The 25,231-nt window shown below is 41.4% G+C and overlaps 1 protein-coding gene across 4 annotated transcripts in view; it reads right to left on the bottom strand.

Annotated features, from left to right (window-relative positions):
* The window catches only part of AP3D1 (adaptor related protein complex 3 subunit delta 1), a 138,509-nt gene that overhangs the window by 2,777 nt on the left and 110,501 nt on the right, over positions 1–25,231 (bottom strand). For all 4 annotated transcript variants that reach the window (XM_085886183.1, XM_085886184.1, XM_085886185.1 and 1 more), the window contains 8 exons: positions 23,817–23,891; positions 16,439–16,585; positions 14,725–14,772; positions 10,214–10,403; positions 9,993–10,081; positions 7,961–8,046; positions 7,469–7,590; positions 6,544–6,626 (listed from right to left, as the gene is read on the bottom strand). In XM_085886183.1, the coding sequence (XP_085742309.1) occupies positions 6,544–6,626; positions 7,469–7,590; positions 7,961–8,046; positions 9,993–10,081; positions 10,214–10,403; positions 14,725–14,772; positions 16,439–16,585; positions 23,817–23,891 (840 nt within the window). The remainder of the gene's footprint in view (positions 1–6,543; positions 6,627–7,468; positions 7,591–7,960; positions 8,047–9,992; positions 10,082–10,213; positions 10,404–14,724; positions 14,773–16,438; positions 16,586–23,816; positions 23,892–25,231) is intronic.

Raw genomic sequence — 25,231 nt, 5'->3', positions numbered from 1 at the left:
TCAAATGGAATACCAAACAGGTACAGTCCTGCATTGGAGTAATCAGAAGAACCCCGAACAAGCAAAAAGCAAAGATGAAGTCATTCAGGAAGAACCTGGATAGGATTTGCATTTCAGATGCTACTCTTCCACCCTCAAACCCATCCAGGTACAGCCAAGTGAGCCTTATTAAAAATGAAAAAAAAGAACCCAGATCAAAAAATTAAAGAATTCTGGCTGCTAGACCATGTGTCCGATCAAGTTGAAATTTAAAACATGTATTCCCCACCACTACTAGATCATAATTGTGAAGTTTCACGTCGATTGATTCAGTGATTCCAGAGAAAACATTATTTCATATTTTCTTCAATCCACTATGGCTGCCAAACCATGTGGCGTCTCAATTATTCCGAAACAAATTTGTACAACCATAGCTTCGGGAACATTTGTGTGAAGTTTCCCCTAGATTTGTCCAGTCGTTCTGTAGAAGATTACTTTTTTTTTTATAGATTTTTCGGTACATCCTATATGGCTGCCAAACTACGTGACCTATGACGTCATATGCGTGAACCTTTTGTTCCTCATGGATAGGAGGTCATACGTGTAGAGTGTTGCCTCGATCTGCTCAGCCACTTCAGAGAAGATTTTTTAAAGTTTTTTTTTTTTTTTTTTTTTTACAATACGATTGCCATACCACGTGACCAATGGTTTCATAATTATCAATAAAACATTCCACATGAGCAGTTGCTCCGATGGTGAAAATTTCGTCTCAATCTGAGAAGCGGTTGTGGAGAAAAACAGACAAACGGACCCAAATGCAATGCCCTCTCCTTTGGCGAGGGTAAAAAAAAAAAATCACATTTGTTTCCCAAGGAGAGGACATCACATGTGGCAAGTTTCAATTTTTTTCCATGTAATGGAGCGGTTTCAGAGATAGAGGTTCAAAGTTTTTCTGTTTTTCCAACATAGTTGCCAAACCACATTACCTATGATGTCAGAATTAGCATTAAAACATTTCACATGAGTAGTCTCACCGATGCCGAAAATTTTATGTCAATCGGATAAGTGGTTGCAGAGAAAAGAGAAAATTAGCATGGATGGACTTACGTACGGACATACTTCGGATTCAGTTCGGATAATAATATTCCAAAAACATAATGCCTATGGCGACTGTCAGCGGAGGCATAAAAAGAGGGATAGGTTTTCTTTTTATTCCACACGGTCTCGGCTTGTGGAAGAGCTATGACACAGAACAAATCAGGACACAACACAACAAAGGGAACAGCAGGAGAAAGGGGAAACTCCAAAAGCAGGGCGGAGGGGAAAAGTAGACGGAGACGGACAAACACGGGTTGCAGGTTACAATGAGGGTTAACGGACAATGCAAAGGGGGAACAATATGGATACATAAGCAAAATTTTGGGAGGGGTGAGAGGTGGTTTAATGGGTGGAGATAAGATCATGATTTTTGGGTGGGGATGACTTGAGATGGTGGTGAACAGCTGGCTGAAAGACCTGGAGGGGTAAATGAGACTGAATATAGTATAGTAGGTGGTTCCACAGGCAGAAAAAAAAGAAGAATAAATGAGTGGAGGTGAGCAGTGGTTCTGGATTTAGGCAGTTTCACCTGGAGGGGGATACTGGTAGACCACGTGCATCCTACAGATGTAGGATACCTGTAGGGGACAAAGCATGGAGAGGGCAGAGGGTGCAAGTCCAGAAATGAGGCAGAAGAAGACAGACCACCGACCGATCGGTGATGGCGAAGTGATAGGTCCATAGATTCAGCTTCATTAAGAGAAATTCCAATGATCTTGAAAGCCTTTGTTTCTACAGCGTCAAGCTGAGTTAGGTGTCAGACAGGGGAACCAGCCCAGAGGGGAAAGCAGTAATCCATTAAGCTGCGGATGAAAGCCTTATAGGTGTATCGGAGCTCGGGTCTGCCAAGGAAGGACTTTGCACGATGGAGGATGCCCAGTCGGCTTCTGGCTTTGTCGGCACACTTTGAAATGTGGCATGCCCAAGAGACACCATGGGTGAGAGTGAGACCCAAGAGTTTGAGTGACTGAACCTCTTTGAGAGGGATGGTGAGAAAGTACATTGGAGTATTTGTGGTTCGGTCCTTTCAGAGAGACAGTGTGTGTGGGGGGGGGGGGATTTGTCAGGATTGAAAGACATAATCCGAGTGTTTGACGAGTTTGTGACTTTGTAAAGGTCTTAGGAGAGGGAAGAGGCTGCTGCCTGTCTGTCAGAAGGATGAGTAATGTCACGGCAGAGTTTGGAATCATCAACAAAGAGATAAAGAGGATTTTCCAGACTCAGTGAGATCATTGATGACGATTAATAATAAGAACAACATGTGACCGAGAACTGCATTAGGGTACTCCAGCCTTGACAGCGAGAGGAAATGAAAGGGTTCCGTTGAGAGCCACACTATGGCTACGACAGTGGGGGAAGTCAGTTATTCAAGAGTGGAGTTGGCCTGGGTTTCCATCGGCAGACAGTTTGGAGAGGAAAGCAGGATGCCAGATTGTATCAAAAGCTCACAATATGTCCGGAGAGAAGGCCCTGATCTCGTATCTGATAGAGGGTTCCATCCTTTGTTGGGAGAGTTGAAGCAGCATGTCGAAGGTACGGTAATCCAAGTCTGAATCCGAAGTGATGATCTGAGATGAGATGAGGCTGGTGGAAAATAGGAAGGATTTTATGTCAACTGTGATGATGGATTCCATGACCTTGCTGATGATTGGAAGTAAACTAATCAGTTTGTAGTTAAGGGGATCTGTTTTACACCTTTTTATATAGTACCATGATGTTGGCTGATTTCCAAGCAGAGGGAAGATGACCAATGGTAGATGACAGTGTGAAAAGGGCAGAGAGAGGAAGCACAAGAGCAGCAGAGCCGGTTTTTAGGACACATGAGATGATGCCGTCCGGTCAAGTTGCAGAGTCGAGGGTACCGGAAACTTTTACACCTTCTGAGGTGCAAAACAAACAGAATTCAGGAGCAGTTGAGTATTGGTACAACTGGAAGGATTGGTACAAAGAGGGAGGGGTAAAGGACACAATATTTGGAAGCAAACACAGAATTGAGGCATTCGGCCTCACCACAAGTGGAGACGGCTGTGGTGCCATTTGAAATGGCCACGAGGGAAGGGATGGTAGGGGGGCATACACCAAAGACGGACTTGACAAGGCGCCACCAGGTTTTAGAGAAGGGAAGCACGTTTGAAAGATTATTCTTGAGATTGGACAGATGTTGTTTTCTGGCTCTCCTGAGAGTAGACACACACTTGTTGTGGGCTTTGTGGAATAATAGACTTGTTGCCTTGGGTCGGATTTGCCTTCCATGAGGAGAATGCAAGTTGCTTTGAAGCAACTGCCTCACCACAGAATTCAGAGTACCAAGAGCAGGAGGATGTGCAAGATAATTGAAGATGAGATGGTTTGAATCTGTGCATAAGAAGAAGGAGAATGTTTCTGTGGAAGAATTCCCAGGCTGAATTAATATCAGTGGTGGTGGATGAAAGAGAGCAGCCCTGAAGTGTTTTTTTTTAACCTATTGAGATCTATAACAGAAAATATAATGATTTATATATTCATTTATTTTGAGGGTGAAGAACAGGGGAGCAGTTAATACACCAGAAAATATGGAATTTAAAACAAGCTACAGAATCATTATTAGCATTGGCTCATAGCAATTTACATTTTGCCAGTCCTGAACACATTTCACGCTCACACCATATTTTCTGTGCGCAGCGATATTCCCATCATTTTCCTCAGCGAACTAAACAATTTCTAAGTTAAAAGCTGCCGTGAACAACTTACGTGACTTTATGGGAGGCATTTTGGGATGACGTGGCAAGGATGGATACATGTTTTAAGATTGAAAGAGATGAACCAAATGCAATTGGTGAGTGCATGCTCGTTATTATTTCGATAATTTTTCCTGCACTAATGTGTGGATTAACATTAAATTGCTCACCCAATTCAGCAAACGTTCCAGGCAATGATTTGTCATCTATCTATAATTCCAGCAGTGTGTGTGTGTGTGTGTGTGTGTGTGTGTGTGTGTGTGTGTGTGTGTGTGTGTGTGTGTGTGTGTGTATGTGTGTGTGTATGTGTGTGTGTGTGTGTGTGTGTGTGTGTGTGTGTGTGTGTGTGTCTGCTGTTTCTCGACAACCACTGGTCCGATGTAATTGAAACTTGCCAGATATATTGCTGGGGACCTGAGGATGTGCCTTTTCAAGGTTTGATATGAATCGGACAAGTGCTTCCCAAGTTATGGCCATTTATTTACCAAACCAATGACAAGACACGTTGTTGCGTGGGCGTGGCTGAAGGAGAAGGGAAGCTCAGCCGCGTTCCCCATTACGGGTTACAACGTACGGGCCTCCGGATAATGATGACTTCGTGTATTCTAATAATTTCTCGATTTCTTATGCGCATTTATAGATAAACACAATGCCCCAAGTTATGATCGTTTTCATATTAGATGGTGCATCAATTTCGGTAACATCAGAGTGCTGTTATTATCCGAACCAGGAAGTAATTTTTTTTCTCTCTTCTCTTTTTGTTTTTCCTTGCAGCGACATTGCGAAAAGGTAAAATACGTTGGCGCTAATTGAATGATTGGGTATTAAAACTAAATTGCGAATAATATGCAAACTTCTGGGCCACGCATGTACGGGCACGCGAGAGCTAAGAAACAGCCTGTGTGGTTGTTGCTCACAGTTTTGAATTTTTTTTTTTTTTTTTTTTTACGGGCACGTGCGTACTCATCAATCTATAATTCCAGCAGTGTGTGTGTGTGTGTGTGTGTGTGTGTGTGTGTGTGTGTGTGTGTGTGTGTGTGTGTGTGTGTGTGTGTGTGTGTGTGTGTGTGTGTGTGTGTGTGTGTGACCGGTTTCTCGACAACCACTGGTCCGAACTAATTGAAACTTGTCAGTTACATTGCTGGGGACCCAAGTATGTACGTTTTCAAGGTTTGATATTAATCGGACAAGTGTTTCCCAAGTTATGGCCATTTATTTACCAAACCAATGACGAGATACGTTGCTGCGTAGGCGTGGCTGCGTAGGCCGGTGCGCGGCCGGCCGACGATGACGTCATGGGCTGGTTACGATGGGGAAAGGGCGCCTTAGTTACCGTGGCGTAGGAGTGGCAATGGTCAATGGCAGCGAATGTAATGGCAAGCAAAGACAGGGAGGTAAACTTGATTTTAATTTGGATTTTAATTAAGTCTGTGTGTGGAAGTATCACAGCAGTTGTTACTTCAATGCAAGCGATAATTCGTGGAATGCATGTGAACATTCCGTACGGGCACGCACCACTTCCGCATAGTGATGACTTACTGTATTCGAATAATTTCTCGATTTCTGATGCGCATTTATAGATAAACACAATGCCCCAATCCAGTCGTCGTTTACGAGAGCGAAGGAACGGCCTGTGTGTTTGTTTGAAAGTTGTTTTTTTTTGGGGGGGGGGGGGTTTGGTTTGCACATAAGGCCACGCACGTACGGCCACGCAAGTACGGGCACGTACTCGTATTTTAAATTAACAAAAATACAATTGATTTCAGAAAATATCACACTTTGCAAATTTTTTTCATTTATGCAAATCAATGCCAAACCTGCATAGAAAAGTTGATTCAGAGTACAAGTCGAATGGAAAAAACATGTATTAACTTATGCATCAAAAAAAATCTGGTGAAACATAATCTACCCTACACTCACGAAGCGAAAAGCAGGGTCAAGCGAGAGGTTGTGTACGTATGTATGTTGTATATGTCTGCATTTTGTTGAGAGCATCCATCAAAAAACAAACATTCAGCGGAGGAAATTGAAGCTTTACCACATGTTATATGACCATGTGATATCGCTGTCACTCTTTTGAGGTCAACATAGGTCAATTTTCTAAAATCCTCAATTTTCTTGAAATTTGAACAGGATTTGCATATCAGGTCACTGAATTCATCCACAAACTATTTTTGAGGTCAACGTAGGCCAAAAAGTCAACATCGGCTGATTTTCTAAAATTTCGTAGAAGTAACCGTGTAACCAATCAATGCAAAATTTAACCAACTGATCACCGACTCATGGGAAATATTGTTTGATAAAGATGATGTCATTGGTCATGTGGTCTGGCAGTCACATTGGATCAATGAAAAAAAATAACAAAAAAACCTTTAAAAAAACAAAACAGTTGGCTCATACCAAGTCCGTCTAAAGACTGTGTGGGGTATGCATTCTATGAATACCATCTCGATATAATTATAACTAGTAAGACCGAAGGGTTTAAAAAAAATTGCAATGACTCCTTCAGTGCATTTGTCCACTGTTTTTTGTTTTATTTTCTTAAATGAAACAAGAAACTTGACAGATAACTAACTATAGTAGAGTTCTGTTCCAAAAAATTTTCCTGATGGAGAGGGAGGAAGGGAGAGTGGGCAGATGGGTAATTTAATACCAACAATGGAAAATGCACTGTTGGTCAAATGCAATCTGTTGTTTTATAACTGCAATGTTATGTTCTACCGTAACATTATTTGCAGTTAACGTTTACCAGTAGTTTGATGAGCAGGCAGATGTGGTGACCTTGGATGGACTTTGCATACAGGGAGGAACAAGACGCCATTCGTTCTACCACTGTCGGAATATAAGCAATCGCAATTACTCAAGAATGCATGACCCTTTACCTCAAAGGTCATTGAACACTTCAAAATACACAGAGATTAGATTCAACTTGCAAAATGAGGTTTAAACTTTACTTGACAAGCGGCCTTCATATTTTATGGAGCAAAATGATGAAGGATTTTACGAACTCTGAACATGTATCCAAAACTAACCTTTTACTTTTGCAAGCAAGGACTTAAAAGGCACATTGGGGAGCTCATACAGATAATCACTTGGAGGCAAAAGGCCAATTTGAGCCACCATTGTACTTTTACCTGGATTATCTGTACTCCTTCTCCTTCCCTTACTCTCATTCATCCCTTCATCTTCTGTATCGCTCTATTGTGACCTCTATCATGCTATTGGTGTGCCCCCCCCCCAGTTGCTGGACAGTTTTCTCTTAAAATAATTTTATGAGTCAAGTTGACACTCGAGTAACTGTATCTGCAAAATAAAAACTATCTTCATTCATCCATTGATCAATAAAATGATATCAATGGTAGGCCTTATGAAAAGTCATTCATCAAGCCAAAGCAATTTATATACTAATATAATTCAGGATCGTTTGTCCTGTACAAATGTGGGATTGTACACATACAGAAATGTAGCTAAAATGCAATAAAACATTGTGTGCTTTGAAAAAATAATAAATGCATATTTTTAAAAACATGATATCTACTGCCCTTCAACGAGTGCAAGCATCCAACGATGGATACATATGATTAAGATTGAAAGAGATGAACCAAACGCAATTGGTGAGTGCATGCTCGTTATTCACCCACATTGCATTTCCACCCCAAAGTAAATTGATTTACCTGTCAGGTGGTGGAAACTGCATAAACGTGACAGGACCTGCGGGAATGTGACATCTCCTGTGCTTGTCCGCACCGAGCTGGTAGCCAGTTCCCCCTCAGCTAACAGTGTTCCAAAATCATCACTGCACGAGCAAAAGATGATAGTCTGATGGTGGGTTTTTGTTGTGCTATTGTTCTTGTTTTGGTCATCGTATATCATTAAAATTGTATTTGGAATTAATTGGATGATATTTTATCACAAGATAGTGAGCTTTGTTTGGCAATGAATTTTTCCAATTTGGTTTTTCGACAAATAATACAATTCCATTAAATTCAATCAATGACCACACTTCACAATAAAAGAGGCACAAGATATTTTGAAGGGTTCATGGATTTGAACTCCTTCATCAAACAGATGCAAGCAATATAGACTGCCAAGAGAAATGGAACTGCAAATACTTTGGATTCCTAAATCAGCAAACACTCTGGAATATATTGTTTAAAGTAACAAACCTGTTCATGTGTGTAGAGAGGAGGTAGGAAGAGCAGGAGAAGAGCAGAGTGAAGTCAATCTTTTCCTGCCGAGATTCCTCTTCAAACTAAAGGATTTGAAGAACACACCACATCTTTTCATCACAGTATAAACTAAATACCAATAGAGTAGAAGCAATAGCTCAAATAAAAAATAAAAAAAACTATTACTATTCAAATTGGCAAGAATGTCTGCATCCTTCTCTTAATTTGCAATTGGTCACTGGCTTTGACATGACAACACTATTTTATATTCCCCGCCCCCCCCCCCAGTCCCTCCCTCCCCCCACCCAGTCAGGGAAAGCTCAGTCACCCAGTTCAGTTCGGGTCAAGTTGTATTTAGACTTAAATTTGGTGTTTTATTACCATGGGTACTCAATCATATATTTAAAAAGTTTTGTATCGATCAGTTAAGTGGTTTAGAAGAGGGTTTTTATAGTTTGTGTTTTTAAATCTAATATGGCTACCAAATCATGTGTCTGATGATGTCATCATTGTCAAAAACAATTCCACATGGGTAATCGACACTATGTTCAAAATTTCGTATCGATCGGTTCAGCGGTTTCAGAGAAGGTGGTTTTTTAATTTTTCCTTAGATCCAATATGGCAACCTAATTTTGACCAATCAGAACCATTTTGCAATATGCATTAGCTCATGACCTTTCTAATAAGTCTGAAATTTGAGCATCAAGGGATGACGGTTTCTGAGATCGGGCTTACGAAAAATCAGAGAATAATAATAATCCAAACAACTAGAAAGCATCTGAAAATGCAAAGCCCGCCCGCGTCCACTTTGTGTTCAAAATAATCTCGACAAAACAAGCAATGAAAAAAAATATTGTACATTTTATTAATTTGTGTTCTCCATAATCTCATCATAAAGGTTTGTTGAAGATTTGATGACAAAAACAATAAAGTACAAAAAAATTTTTTTGCATTTTTCTTGTGATCGAGTGTATTGGTTCATATATTGGTGTGGTGTTGATGTGGCGCAGGCATGATGGGCGAATGGCCTCCTCCTGCATCTATTTTAAGCTCAATTGGTAAAAATGTTACGGCCAAGACATACACACTGAATCTCAATGGTAAAAAAGGATTTCGAATAAAACATTTATGGCTCATCGACCACTTCGCCGATGACGTCATCCTTACTCTCCTTTATTCCCCAATGGAAGTAGAATGAGATGTGCCAAGTTCACCGATGACGTCATCCTTCCACTCCTTTATTCCCCAATGGAAGTAGAATGAGATGTGCCAAGTTCACCGATGACGTCATCCTTACACTCCTTTATTCCCCAATGGAAGTAGAATGAGATGTGTCAAGTTCACCGATGACGTCATCCTTACACTCCTTTATTCCCCAATGGAAGTAGTATGAGATGTGTCAAGTTTCAAATTTTTCCAATCTGTGGTTTCAGAGATATAATGGGTTTTGCTTTTTTTTGCATTTAGTCCAAGATTATGTCACAATTATAATTAAAATATTTCCCATGAGGGTGGGGGGGGGGGTTACTCCTACCATAAAAATGTCAATCGGACAAGTGGTTGCTGAGAAAAAAAATGCTTAAAAACAAGAGACCAAAAGAAGGTCGACCAATAATAATAATAATAATAATGAAAATTATTTTAACAAAATTATTAATTGGTCTCCATATTCGGAAATTTGATGACAAAAGCTCAAATGGTTAAAAGAAAAGTTATACCCTGGACAGACACACACACAGACAGAAGTGATTGCAAAACCCCATCTTCGGTGTGTGGGGGACAGGCTAATAATAAAAAGTTTTCCAAGCCAACTTGAAAGCCTAAAAAATAAAAATACAGTGTCCACAATGCATTCACAATGCAGGCATGTTCTGTGGATTTTAAAATTGTGGCACGTATTAACCTGCTAGTTGATAAAACAAATACACTGGTAAAGGAAGGAAGAATGTACATTAAATGGTGGGTGGGTAGAGCGTTTGAGGAGGGCATTTAAGGGTTGCTAATCATGTTGTACAACAATTAAGCTTACCTTAACAATGTAAGACATTGTCCCCTTAAGCTTCTGAGGTATCACAATGCTCTGGACGGTGAAGGTAAAATGGGCTTCATTGGAAACACCTGGAGCAAAGGGAATATTCTCCTAAATTATTTTTAAACAAATAATGATGGTTTTGTTTTGGTTTTCTAATAGCCTTTTGTTTGCCGATCCAGTTAGCAAGCCATGCCAGCGAGCTTGGCCAAGAGGTTCACCTGGAGGAAGCTGGAAAGGCACCGAAACTGCAGCACTGCTCAACTCCCCCGTCCCTCGCACCAGCCGCATGTTTAGCGAGTCCAGGACCTCAAAATCCATAGACTTCAGAAGTCCTGCAGAGTTGTTCTCAATAACCACAGAGACAGTGATGTGGTCAGTGTTGGCTGCGCTGCAGTGAACGTCGTAAGTCTGTCACAATGGTCGAATTACAGTCTTATTATGTGTTCAATCAAGTGTTGCAAACAATTTAAATAATTAAGAAATTGTCACATCGTTTATGTTTTTATCGTAAGCATTTTAAATCACAAGTAAATACCATTCGGCCTCATCCTCTGGCACAAGCTCTTGCAATGAGTTTAAAGACTCCACAAGCCACCAAAATATGGTATTCTAGATATAAAGTGTATTCTATACCTTACATACATAAATCCAAAAGAAACAAACAAAAAAACGTAAATAAAAGCAGGAACAGCACAATAAGTAAACATATTGAGATTGCACCTTCTTCCAACATGTTCCAAACAAGAGGATGAAAAAAATGCTTTCCTTAACCAGAAACTTAATGAATGGCAAAAAGTACACCGATGTTCTTTGATGCAATATACCATATTGTGTACACAGCAAACCAATTATCATGAAAAACAGAGCTGCCACTTTATAAATGCTGGCAGTGATGACCGGGTAGCAAGACGTCTGGCTTTGAAACAAATACCACCCTGCTTTGAAACAACATGGGACCGACGAGTTACAGACCGATTAACACGAAGTGTTTACTATTTTTTACGTATGCAGTTGGCGCTTTTTCCTGGGGACGTTGTCGGTATCAATTGAATTGGCATTTAAATAACCTGAACACGAAGCAATAAAATGTGTGGGAAATGTCACTGTGGTTCGGCAGGGTAAACCGGAACTCCCCCGAGTCATATGAAAGCCCCCGATACGTTGTAACGATGTAGATCGTTTCAGAAGTCAAGGATGAGACAATGTGATAATGCTTGACCAAGTTATAAAAATGATCTCCATGATGTGGTACGAGTGACAGGTTATGAGCTGCAAAATGTCAAAAACCCGGTTTCGTTCAACATCTTTCAAAATTTGACCTTTGCATAACCTTTAAAGGTCACAAAACAATGTTGTGGACATTAAAATAAGGAAACAGGATACGTGTTATAGCTTATTGGAGTTAGTTCGTCGAAGAAGGTCGAAAACCCGGTTAGATTCCCATAACTTTGAAAATTTAACCTTTGTGAACTTTAAAGGTCAAGGATTATGACCTTTGGTGCAAAACTTCCTCTGGAACATTACAGGAACAATATAACGTCATATAGGCTATATGGCATTTCGCACTCCTTGGATTAGCCATACTTTGATGAAATCAGCGTAAAAACAAACTTGAAGGGGGCGCCACGGGCAAGGTGTTCGAGATAGAGCAAAATAGTTTCAAGACTTTAGGTGGGGAATGACCTCAAGATAATGCATAAAAAAATATTGTCATCCTAACTCTCAAAGTTTGGGCGGTCGTATGATTTTTGTCAAAATTCAAAATTTTCTAAGTTCGTGACCTTGACCTTGTGACCTTGACCTTGGGACCAAAATGAAAAATTGAGCTCCGTGGGGCTATGCAGGTGCCATTGGGCTAACCAAATACCGAAACCACTACCAGATTCGACAAACCCCTCGGAGAAGATGGATTTTATGTCAAAATTGCAATTTTCAAAGTTTGTGACCTTGTGACCTTGACCTTAGGACGAAAATGAAAACTCGAGCTCCGTGGGGCTATGCAGGTGCCATTGGGCTAACCAAATACTGAAACCCCTGTCAGATTCGACAAACCCCCAAGGAGAAGATGCAAATTGAAATCGGCTACCCCCTAAAAAGACAATTCACAATTTTCTAAGGTCGTGGCCTTGACCTTGGGACGAAAATGAAAAAAAAAAATCGAGCTCTGTGGGGCTATGCAGGTGCCATTGGGCTAACCAAATACCGAAACCCCTGTCAGATTCGACAAACCCCTCGGAGAAGAAAAAATTTTATGTCAAAATTCGCAATTTTCTGAGTTCGTGACCTTGTGACCTTGACCTTGGGACGAAAATGAAAAATCGAGCTCTGTGGGGCTATGCAGGTGCCATTGGGCTAACCAAATACTGAAACCCCTGTCAGATTTGTCAAACCCTCGAGGAGAGGATGCAAATTGAAATCGGCTACCCCCTAAAAACACGTTTTTGGGGCGTGGCTCCACCCATAACGGGTGGACCACGCCCATTTTCAGGAAAACACAACTAGATCAAGATATAAACCTCCCACCAAAATTTTGTCAGGATCAGATAAAAACCCACAGAGCTATGCTCGGGACAGACAGACAGACAGACAGAGACAGGCAGACATACAACAATAACGAAAATAGTGGTCACTTATTTTTTTCGTGAAAATATTTTTTCGTGAACCAAAAATTCTTAAAGTTCTCCGATTCAAATAACTAAATAATTCTGGCTGCCAGACCTTGTGGCCAATCGGGTTGAAATTTAAAACATACATTCCTCATGTCAGATAGATTATAATTGTGAAGTTTCACATTTATTGATGCAGTGGTTCCAGAATAAATATTATTCAATATTTTTCCTTCAATCCAATATGGCTGCCAAACTATGTGGCCGATCGAGTTGAAAATTAAAACCTTCATTCCACAAATGCTGCATCATAACTGTGAAGATTCACATTAATTGATGCAGCGGTTCCAGAGTAAACATCATTTAATATTTTCCCTTCAATCCAATATGGTTGCCAAATCATGTGACCGACGTCAAGAGGAGGTGAGAACTTTTTGTATTTTTTTTTATACATTATGTAGAATTATTCATTAACAAACTTGTATCCCCTACCCAAGGAGAATGTGTGTGTGAAGTTTCCCCTTGATCTGACCAGCCGTTCTGGAGAAGATGTTTGAGGGTTTTCGGGTAAATTCAATATGGCCACCAAACCATGTGACCTATCAATTAGAAATTAACAAACTTGTAAAAAGTTGTCAAGGTGAACGTGTGTGTAAAGTTTCGCCTCAATCTGTCCAGCCATTCTGGAGAAGATTTTTTAAATATATTTTTTTCAAAACAATATGCCTGCCGAACCACGTGACCTATGATGTCGTTATAATTTTTTTTTCTACGGTGAATTGTTGCGCATGTGACGTTCAAGAAATTTCTAATTTTTCCGATGCAGCGTTCTCCCTGTCAAATTTTCACCGGGATACCACTTCACCGATGACGTCACGAAAAATCACGTGTTCCCCACGTGGAGTTCTTGCCATGTGCCAAGTTTAATTTTTTCCATTGCACGCATGGTTTTGGAGAGTTTTGGCTCGCATTGCGAGCTCCAAAGTTTTTTGGTTTTTCAAAGATGGCGCCCGTACCACGTGACCTTCGACGTCATAATTATCAATTTAGTATGTTATTTAAAAAAAAGATACATACTATGGTGAAAGGTTTGTGGCGATTAGACATATGGTTGCCGAGAAAATGAATTTTAAAGCGAAAAAAAAACCCCAAAATTGTCGGCGGAATAACAAAAAATAGATTTTAAAAAACCAGAAGAAAAGCAATAGGTTAACCAGCCTTGGTACCCTAATAAATAGCCCCATGGGGGAATGACGGTTATTTCCCCAACAGGCGGGGAAAAATGAGGGATTATGGGGAAGGGGTCATAGCCCCCCTTCCTGAAGTGATATGGTCATGGGGAGCAGAACTTAAGTTAACAGCATGGTCCTTATGTTTCATGAAGAGTTTTGTCTGCATTTGACTGAGTTTCTGCGAATATTTAAAAAAAGAAAAAAAATCACCTGAATTTGAGGTGTTAACCCCCCCCCCCCTTTCAGCCTCCTGTAGGGGGCAGATCCAGATGGGGAGCACAACCCCATGAGACCTTACTATCCTGATGCATTGCACAAAATTTGGTCCGTATCACTCACATAGTTGTGGAGAAGATGTTTTTGTGAAAATGAGGGATGCGGGGAGGGAAACGTTACCCCCTATTCGCAGGAGATATGGCCATGAGGAGCACAACTTAAGGTTAAGGGCATGGTACCGATGCCTCGTGGCGAGTTTGGTCTGAATCTGTCTGGCAGTTTCTGAGAAGATTTTTGAATAAAATATCAATATTTGGGCAAAAACCCCCTGCCATCCCCTTTCCAGACGGCACATCCAACTGAGGAGCACAACCCCACAAGACCTTACTGTCCTGATGCATCGTACCAAATTTGGTACATATCGGTCTGGTAGTTTGTGAGAAGACTTTTTTTTGGTCAAACCTTAATGTATGTATGTACGGATGGCCGGACACCGGAACCCACTGTATGAGCTTATTTCAGAGAAATAACCAAATCAATCACTCCAAGTTCCATCGCAGAGTTAAAAAATGATTAAAGGTCTTAAGTGATTATCATAATCGTGAGGAATAAAAATGCAAGACATCAAAAATAGAGTAGGTTTGTAGTATGTGTCAAACCAGCAGTCTGACTCACTAGTCTCAAGTCGTCGTTCTGTGTAAGCAGCTTGTATGGAGACAGTGCCTGAGGGAGATACCTTTGTAAGTTGCAATTGTATGGTAAACATGCCAAAAAAAACAGTCGTGAAAAAGTTCAAAAACGTCCAAAGAAGGACAGTTACAAATGCATGTGACAAAGCTTTGAACCCCACCTCCCCCCACCCCCCTCTGCTGGTATAATTTGGCCATTGCGCCAGCAATAGCTCGCCTACTCTTCGCAAAGGACACTGTCGGATGTTTAACATTCACCAGATAATTCTATCAAGATGGGATGCCCAGTTTAACGTCCATCTGAAGGACGGCACACACACTGACGAATCAACCCACCTGTGAAACACCGGGATGACAGTTTATAGCTGGGTCGGAATTCTGACCCAGGATCGAGAGCCTAAAGGGAGTGTGTGTATCTCTAGGCCATCCTGTCAGCTCAACAGCCTCTATGAAATATGGTCATAGCATGGGAGACGGGATTTGAAAGTATCCAATTAAAATCACCTCAAGTCACAAATCAACTCAAAATAAGCTAGAAAATATAATTTGACGCGAACGTGTCAATGGATGCGCCTCCGCCCATGTTAGACGTCGACCTACTGTTACGTTTGATCTCAATTAACGGTCACATTAAAAATTAAAAGTCACATGAGAGAGAGTGCGAGAGAGAAAACATCAGATGTTTCTAACTCGAATTATGATCTGCAAAATTATTCCCAAAGGCCTTTGATCTGTTCAACCCAAAAATTGAATTAGTTCATCTTTGGATTGGATTCCATGCTTGTGCCAAGTTTGGTGGAAATCCCCTTTCTGTTGTTCACAAGTTATGTTGGTAACAAAGATTTTCAATTGAAAGTTACATGACCACAGACCTTTGACCTTTTGAACCCAAATCAAACGAGAACGGCACTCGGTAGAGCGCATTGTCTTGCTTCGGGCGCTCATTCTGTACAAAAATACCATCGTTAACTGAACACACTACTATTATGGCCCACATACCTGTATAATCCATGCACCCGAGTATGCCACATACATTGCCATTATCCAAAGCTTTATTAATTATTAGGCTATACTGTGAAGTTTCATATTTTTCAGATAAGGATTTTGATTCAACCAATTATGGCTGAAATACCACTTCCTCGATGACATCATTGTTATCACCCTATACACCCCATGGGGACTTCATGCCATATGCCAAGTTTCAAAATTTTTTTGATCAGTTTGGATGTCCAATTATTTCCTTTAATCCAATATGGCTGCCATACCATGAGACCTATGACGTCAGAGTTATCAATGAAATATTCTCCATAGGGAGTCCCTATCATGCTTAAAGTTTTGCATCAATCGGACAAGCAGTTGTAGAAGAAAAAAAATTTTTTAAGCGAAAATATAGAGACGTGGGCAAGATAGACAGACAGACAGACAGACAGACAAATAACAATAGTCTCGCAACCCCTTCAGGATGAGACTAATCATTTAATCTTTGCATCACAGTATGTACTTGTACCAAGTTTGGTCACAATCCCTTCAGCGGTTCACAAGTTATCACGCCAACGGAAATCTGCTACACACGCACGTACAGACGGACAACCGTAAAACCCGATGCCTCCAATGCCTTCCGCTGCGAGGACATAAAAACCCCAAAGGAAGGCTCAATGCAAAATTTGCATTTAATTTAGTTCAATGGGTTACAGTCAAACCTGAAGTGGTTCACTTTCAAGCCCCCCATTTTGTACAGCTTGAGCTGCCTCCTCGCCCTCCGACTTTTTTCTCTTTTTCTTCTTTTCATGACTCTTCTTATCCCCCTTTTCCTTGGACTTCTTCTCCTTCTTTTGCTTTGAAGCTTTCTGCATGAGAACAAATAGGCAACACAAGAAGGGCAATTATGCTATTATAATTATTCAATCAGATGCATTCCTTAAGTAGACAAGAACAATAAACAACGTGTTAGCATGAACAAAAGATTACACTGAACAACAAATTTCAAAAATTTTTTTTTACTGGAGATGTGTAAAGTGATTAAGACTAATTTGGGTACGCTGATTTCAAAAATCATAACCGTTTTGCTGTATCACGTCAGGATTTTCAGGAACAGAAATATTCCCATTGCCTAGAAGTCAGGATTTCAATGAAATTTACATACGTCTTTAACATGTCTATTTCGTACAATTGTTGTTAACTTGTGTTATATTTCTTTCTTTCAGATAAAGATGAGTAGGCGTTCCTGTACCAATCATCCTGACAACTTCTGTTATGTCTGTGGTCGGTATACCAAAAAAGATCAACAGCGAAGTATATCTACAGCAGTGAAAATGAAGGCCGCCTACTTTCACTACTTCGGGTGTAAGGTGGGGAACCAAGAACAGAGCTGGGCACCACACATCTGCTGCACAAGCTGTCACACAACCTTGACTCAGTGGTTGGTGGGCAAGCGCGCGAGCATGCCATTTGCGGTGCCCATGATATGGCGTGAGCCGCAGAATCATCATGATGATTGTTATTTCTGCTGCACAAGCATCGCCGGCTTCAACAAGAAGAATAAAGGTCACATCAAGTACGCTGACTGCGTCTCTGCTCGTAAACCTGTGCCTCATGATGACGAGAACCCCGTTCCAACACCTCCAGCTGATCAGAACATAGCTGTAAGCAGTGGTGAAGAGGATGGTGATGATGAACCTTTTGAACCCGACACTCAAGAATCACACCTTCTGAACCAGGGAGACTTAAATGATCTTGTAAGAGATCTCTCGCTGTCAAAGGCGAAGGCAGAGCTGCTTGGATCAAGGCTGCAGCAGTGGAATCTACTTGAACCTAACACCAAGATATCCTTGTTCAGAGCACGTCACAGGGACATGGCTGAGTTCTTTGAGATGGAAGACACGATGACATTCTGCAGTGACATCAACGGTCTGTTGAAAGAACTTGGGTGTGATCACGATCCTGCAGACTGGCGTCTCTTCATCGACTCGGGGAAGAACAGCTTGAAGGCTGTTTTGCTCCACAATGGCAACGAGAAACCATCAGTCCCACTGGCTCACACGTTCGGCATGACAGAGACTTATGAGACTATGCGGCAGCTGCTTGATTCCATCAAGTACAATGACTTCAACTGGCACATCTGCGGAGACTTGAAAGTGGTGGCGCTGTTGTTAGGGCTGCAGTCAGGCTACACGAAATACATGTGCTTCCTTTGTCTCTGGGATAGCAGAGACGACAAGAATCACTGGACGAAGAAAGATTGGGAAGAGCGAAAAGAGCATGTACCTGGTCGACACAACGTGAAGCATGTCGCCCTTGTCGACCCAGCCAAGGTTTTCCTTCCACCACTCCACATAAAGCTCGGCTTGATGAAAAGTTTTGTACGGGCAATGGATCTGAATGGGCGTGGGTTTTTATACCTCAAGGAAAAGTTTGGCAACACCTTGTCGGAGGCCAAGATCAAGGCTGGTGTCTTTGTTGGACCGCAAATCCGACAGATTATGAAGGACGAAACTTTTCCGACAACTCTAAACCCCAAAGAGCTGGCAGCGTGGAGGAGCTTTAAAGCTGTGACGGACAACTTCTTGGGGAACGAGCGCGCGGACAACTATGAAGAAATAGTGCAGCAGCTGCTGGAGTCCTTCAGGAAACTTGGCTCCAGGATGTCCCTGAAAATCCATTTCCTACACCAGCACCTGAACTTCTTCCCTGACAACTTGGGAGCAGTCTCGGACGAGCACGGCGAGCGATTCCACCAAGAGATTTCACTCATGGAGACGCGTTACCAAGGGCGGCACAACCCGAACATGATGGGCGATTTCTGCTGGTTCCTGCATCGTGAAACTGACACAGAGCAGCACAAACGCAAAGCCAAATGCCTAAAGCATTTTTAATTACATTCTAGTGGAGTTTTTCTGTAATTTCTATAATTTTGAAGCATTCATGATGAAATAAATGAATAAATGAATTTTTGTAAATTTCATTGAAATCCTGACTTCTAGGCAATGGGAATATTTCTGTTACTGAAAATCCTGACGTGATACAGCAAAACAGTTATGATTTTTGAAATCAGCGTACCCAAATTAGTCTAAATCACTTTACACATCTCCAGTAAAAAATTTTTGTTGTTCAGTGTTATTTGCCTCATGATGCACACAAGGTCAGTTGGTTTTTTTCACGAGGCAGGCTATCCCAAAAATTGCAACAAGAAAGAGAGCTGGAATATTATACGCAAATTGTGTGAGCACGAGACCAAAAACTTGGATTGGCCTCTTTTGCATTTCCATCTGAGCACCAAGCTTAGGATTCTGGGATCCCATGTTCACATTCCAGACACTAGATTTCTACATCACTGGAAGAGTACCTGCCCTAAGGGCTATCTTGTTCAAAGCATGCAACACGTTGTTCTGACGCATACCTTTTAATTATTTGGGTGGTGTATAGGCAACTGAAAGCTCTTTATAGACAAAAATAAATACATAACCCAGGTTACGTGCACGAAGCAAAAACATACCTACTGCTTATAATTCAAAACACCTCACTGCACAAGGAAATGTGGGGACAGGAATACTGTACTGTAAATGGTGGAGACTTGTAATACCCTCCCCCACCTGGAGGCAGCGCTACAAGATACACATTTACATAGAGAATTTGGGTCCTCCCCAAGACCACGGGCAGAGATAAAAACACCCCGATACACTAATTGGGGTCGTGCTGATCCTCTGTTGCAAGTCTGGATGTAATTGTCCCAGAAGTGTCGGAGTAGCACGATAAAACAAACAAACCCACAAACAAACACACACAAACACCGGTTCGTGAATTATAGTTAGGATTTACAAATGTCTTTGCAAGCTCCTCCATGAACTCACGGGCAAAGAAAAAACAAAAAAGAAAAAGATTGACCGGCTCATACTTTTGAAATTGCAACGAGCTGGCTAAATAGTGCAGAGGTACCAGAATCATGTGTGTGTGTGTATATATATATATATATATATATATATATATATATATATATATATATATATATATATATATATATATATATATATATACCGTCATGCCCCCAGAATCCGAATGCCCCATTGTTTGAACAAATTGGAATCCGAAAAATTTTTTCGAGAAAAATTTGCCCTAAAAACCGAACACATTTTCGAAAACCGAACACAACGTCGCGTTCATGTTTGTTCACGTGTCTCCCCCACCTGTTCGACCCGCATCTTCGCGCTTTGTTCATTCAGTTTGTCGGTGGAAGTACTCGTGAAAGCATCTCTCGTGTGTCGATCGCTACTTTACCTCGTGTTTTCACCTTGATTTGTGCTGTTTTTTTTTTCTTCAATTATCACCCTTGTGCATTCACCATGGCAACCAAGAAGAGCAGTGAAGCAAATAGGAGTAAGAGGAAGTCCGTGAGAATGACAATTGAGTTGAAGAAAGAACTTATCGCTAAGCATGAGAGCGGTACGCGTGTGTCTGATCTCGCTGGCATGTTCGAGCTGCCGAAATCGACCGTGAGTATGATTCTGAAAAATAAAGAAGCGATAAAAGCGCGAAAACCCGTCGTGAAGCGAACTCATTCATTGAACCCTCTGATGAATCGGCTTTAACGAACTCAACGCTTTTTTCGCGAGCATGGTAGTGACGTCATGCTGCGTCACCCAATCGCTTCACCTCTTGATTATCTACGTGGAACCATGCAGTGAAAACGGCACGTTTGTGTCTCCACAGAGTGTACTGGGATATAAAACACCATTTGGTGCTTCATGGTTAATTACATACCTCCACTAGGCTGAACAGTTTCCGTTTTAGATCCAAATGGCCACTGATAGGCCGGAGCTGCATCCAGACCTGATGGAAGAAGCGACAATGCTCCTGCTCATGCCGCAGGCTTGGAAGAAGATTCATGACTCAGAAAAGGTCATTTACTCATCTTATTTTACCTTAAACATGGGTAATTTCAGTTGAAAGTGTCTTGAAAGTGGGTTTTCTTGAGGTCCAGGAACGGATTAATGCACTTTCCATTATTTCTTATTGGGAAAATAGTTTTGGAATCCGAACTTTTTAGAATCCGAACAGCCTCTTGGAACGAATTAAATTCGGATTCTGGGGGCACCACTGTATATATACTGAACAAAAATATAAACGCACCAAGCGATTGTTACTATTTTACCTCAAACTCATTAATACTAAATCTTCACAACAATTTGGTTATAGAATCCATGACAATTGAGCATTAAATTTCAAAGAGTTCCTTGAGAATTCTGGCGACAGACTTTGCGCTACAACAGCCGACACAACCGAGGTGTCACTGTCAGAGTTCACACAGTCAGTAGCGGGTGTTGGCCTCCCTCAAGCTTGACCTCCCTCAAGCGGTTACGCACCGTCTGGGCTGAAATGCGCCTGTTATGCACCCCGACAGTCTCATCGGCAGTCCTCGTGGCCGGTCGGAGTCGATCCCGGAGATGTTGCAGCCTCATGTGACGATCCTGACCGGCGGTGGTCACACGTGGTCGCCGGGCATGTGGGCGGTTCACGGTGCTTCCAGTCTCTCTGAGGCGCGTTCTCAGGCGGCTAATGGTGGAGTGGTGGACATCGAAGTGTGCTGCAACGGCCCGTACTGACGTCCCAGCATTCAGCATGGCAATGGCACGCTCCCTCAAGATTTGTGACATCTGTGGCATGTTGACATTTGGCACCAGTCCACATTTTGGGGAGGCCTTTTATAGGGCAAGCTATAGGGAGTGTTTGTGTCCTGGTCACGCTCACTGACCATCACTCTGTCAAGCCCCATGGTGCTCATGGGAAGGATTACTCAACGTGTGAGTCCACACACTCAGAGTGGTCAATTTCAATGGGAACATCTGTCTTGAGCAAAACAAAGGAACCATTGCTCAAACATATCATCGGTTTGATCATTTTCCCATGATGGCAATCTTGACTTAGATATTTAGGTTGGTGCGTTTATATTTTTGTTCAGTATATATATATATATATATATATATATATATATATATATATATATATATATATATATATATATATATATATATATATATATATATATATTGTACCAGTCTGTCTGTCTGTTTGCTTGGGGGGGGGGGGGGCTTCTCAGTTCAGGGAAGAGCTTCAAAATAGAATCGCCGCCATTTTGTTTGCTCCGTCGAGCCTCTTTTGTGAGGCTCGCACTTTCTTCCACTCTCATGGCTTTATCTTGATTCTAATTCGATATCGGATTTCATGTTCTGTCGTCGCTAAGATGGTGCAAGTTTTGGATGCAAAAAACGGGAAGAAAATTAGCGTTTTTCGACAAAAGCGCATTTTAAGTGAAATTAAGGCCTGTAATATAAAGTACAATAAGACTCCCTCACAACTATACCTTAGCTCTAATTCAGCTCCCGGTTTCATTTTTCATGGACGTTAAGATGGGTCAACTTTCAGTTTCAGCAAAAGGTGAGAAAAATCAGACAAATATTGGCATTTATACGCAAAAATGCATTTTAATAGCCGTTTTGAATGTATATGGTCGGATGGGGAAGGGGAGGGGGGAGACGAGACGAGACGGAGAAGAGGGAGAGGAAGTAGTGAGAGGAGGGAGGGGGGATAGAGCGAGGGTAGGGGGAGTAGTGACGGAGATAAGGGAAGGGAAGTAGAAGAGTGTGGGTAGGGGGAGTAGATGAGCAAGGGAGAGGAGGGAGGACAAGCAGAAGAGTGAGGGTAGGGGGAGTAGTGGAGCAAGGGAGAGGAGGGAGGACAAGTAAAAGTGAGCATAGGGGAAGTAGTGAGAGGAGGGAGGGCAAGTAGAACAGTGAGGGTAGGGGGAGTAGAGAAGCAAGGGAGATGAGGGAGGGCAAGTAGAAGAGCAAAGGTAGGGGGAGTAGTGAGAGGAGGGAGGGGGTAGTAGAAGAGCGAGGTTAGGGTTCCCTGCCACCAGTCTATCAGTCAGCCATTTTTGATCAGATCACAAAATAAAGTTAGGTGCACGTGTATGCCATTGTGTAATGTGCTTGTGCCAAGTTTTAACAAAACCAGACGAAGCATGTTGGAGAAATGGTTGGGGACACATTTAAGTAACAAAATGGGTGCCATTCGGTCATCTTGGATCAGATCTCGGAAAAAAAAATTACCTGTGTACGTAAGCCATCATTCATTATGTGTGCCAAGTTTGAACAACATCTGTGAATGCTCGTCTGAGAAATGGTTGAGGACGTGTTCAACATTCGGTTTTTTCACAACTAAATTGGCCACCAGTCAACCATCTTGGATCTGATCTCAAAAAAAATAAAAAATAAAAAAAAAATAAAAAAAAAATACCCTGCATGTGTAAACCATCATTATCTATGTGCCAAGTTTGAACAAATCGATAAATGCTTGTCCGAGAAATGGTTGAGGACATGCTCAACATCAGGTTTTTATTTTACAACTAAAATGGCTGCCAGTCGGCCATCTTGGATATGATGTCGAAAAAAAATGACATCAATATGTTTTCCATCGTGTGTTGTCTTTGTGCCAAGTACAAATAAAATTGGTCCATACATGTCCGAGATATGGTTGCAGACACATGCACGCACGCACAGACACAAAAATCAAGACCAAATACATAAGCCCCCGTTTCGGACTGAGTCCAACGGGGACTAATAAAATAAAGATTTTAAACTTCGGAGGAAAAAAAAAGAAAAATTCAAAGGTTTACCGCTGTTGATGCCTTTTACACCACCTTATTTAACGTGTTACATTAGTTATTCGTGCCTGTTGTTTGTGTCCTTCATGACATTAAAAACAGTAAGTTTCCCATCTGGAATGACTTCATTTTGTTTGACTGCCAGACAGGCAGACAGAGTAAAAAAATTATCACTCCTTTCTGTGCAAATCAGATCGGGACAAAGTCAGAGCCAAAGTACTGCTCAACTACAACTTCGTTTTCCGATTCATCTTCCAATTCATGTTCGAAATATAACATTCAATTGAAATTAAGTTGCTCCTCGATCATAAATTCATGTTTGGAAACAGGCAGATAGAAGTGAACCAATTGCTGAACCCCGCTTTTCGCTTCGCATGCACAGGGTAACAGGGGTGCAAAAATAAAATAAGTAGTGTACACACCTGTACTTTATTATCTGTACAAAGCCTCTCAACTTCTGGGGATTCTTGTTTTGGTGTCCCCAGGATTGGCTCATACTGTCGGCACAAAGAAAAAAATGATAGCATGAGTAGCGAAGTCCTCAAATCGTATTTGACAATCCTATCTAGTATACATAACCATTGTTAGTCATTCTGATGCACCAGCTGCACTTCTAGAAACCTTAATGTTCGTCTTTGGCGTCAATCAAGATTCTCTATCAAGGATATCCGATGGAAAATAAGTCTTTTTAAGAACGAGTCAGTGTGCGTCAGTGGAAAAAAAATCACAAAAACTAATTTTCTCACCAAAGTAAAAAGGTGAGGCAACGTTCCAGGTGTGTGAGACCTTCAAAGTAAGGAGCTTTGAAGAAGGGCTCATGCCCAAAAAATGTTGTCTCACCTTTTTATCAATGCGGTAAGCAAACCTCTCAAAATTTGGGTGAGAAAATTGGTTATCAAGGACTTCCATTGCCTGAATAATAGGCAAACAATTCCATTACCTGTTCAAGAATTTCAACACCACAGCTTGCGCTTAATAAGCACATTTGTTCAAGAGTTTAATGTCGAAGATGAGGAATATAACATGGATGCAATAGCCAAACAAACCAAAACTAGAAAGGCACTCTTCGACGTCACCAGATATGCCTCCGCATACCTTATTACATCATGATACATATTTATCGGATAAACCATTCGACGCATGCAATTATGACGGCATAACGAAGCCACCTATGACATCATCAAAGAAATAACACCACTGGACCTGTAGCTTCTCTGGGTCCTGGCCTGATGTTGTAACCCAAATTTCATAGCATTATGACTGGTGGGTCTGGAGAAGAACATTTTTTAGGGAATTAATGCGATTTTCTCAAAAGTTGACCAAGTCGGCCATTTTGACACACTTCTGGTCACGTGATCGGCATGGCCTCGGCAATTTATCAGGACCCTGTCCTAATATAGTAACCCAAATTTGGTTGCATTCTGACTGGTGGGTCTGGAGAAGAAGATTTTTGAAGAAATTTACTAAGTCGGCCATTTTGACCTACTTAAAGTCATGTGACCGAAACGAGCTTTACAGTTTTTGTTACCAGTCAGAGAGGAACCTTTCTGCCAAACTTCAGCTGGATCGGCCGAGCGATTTGGCCGGAGAAGTCGAAATAGAAGATAGACGGATGAACGGTGCATGATGACAACACCTGATCTGGAATTTAAATCCCAGAGCAGGTAAAAAAAAAAAACATGTTTGTTCCCCATGGGGAATACTTCACATGTGCCAAGTTTCATTTTTTTTTCCATGGAGTGGTTTCGGAGATACAGAGGTCCAAAATTTTTCCTTTTTTTTTTCAACATGGCTGCCACACCACATGACCTACAATGTCAATAATTATCATTTAAAC

Source organism: Eptatretus burgeri, chromosome 6 (genome assembly GCF_056783735.1).
Source record: "Eptatretus burgeri isolate ZD-2024b chromosome 6, Ebu_testis_v1, whole genome shotgun sequence".
In the NCBI taxonomy this organism is placed as follows: Eukaryota; Metazoa; Chordata; class Myxini; order Myxiniformes; family Myxinidae; genus Eptatretus; species Eptatretus burgeri.
This window is presented reverse-complemented; position numbering and strand designations above follow the sequence as displayed.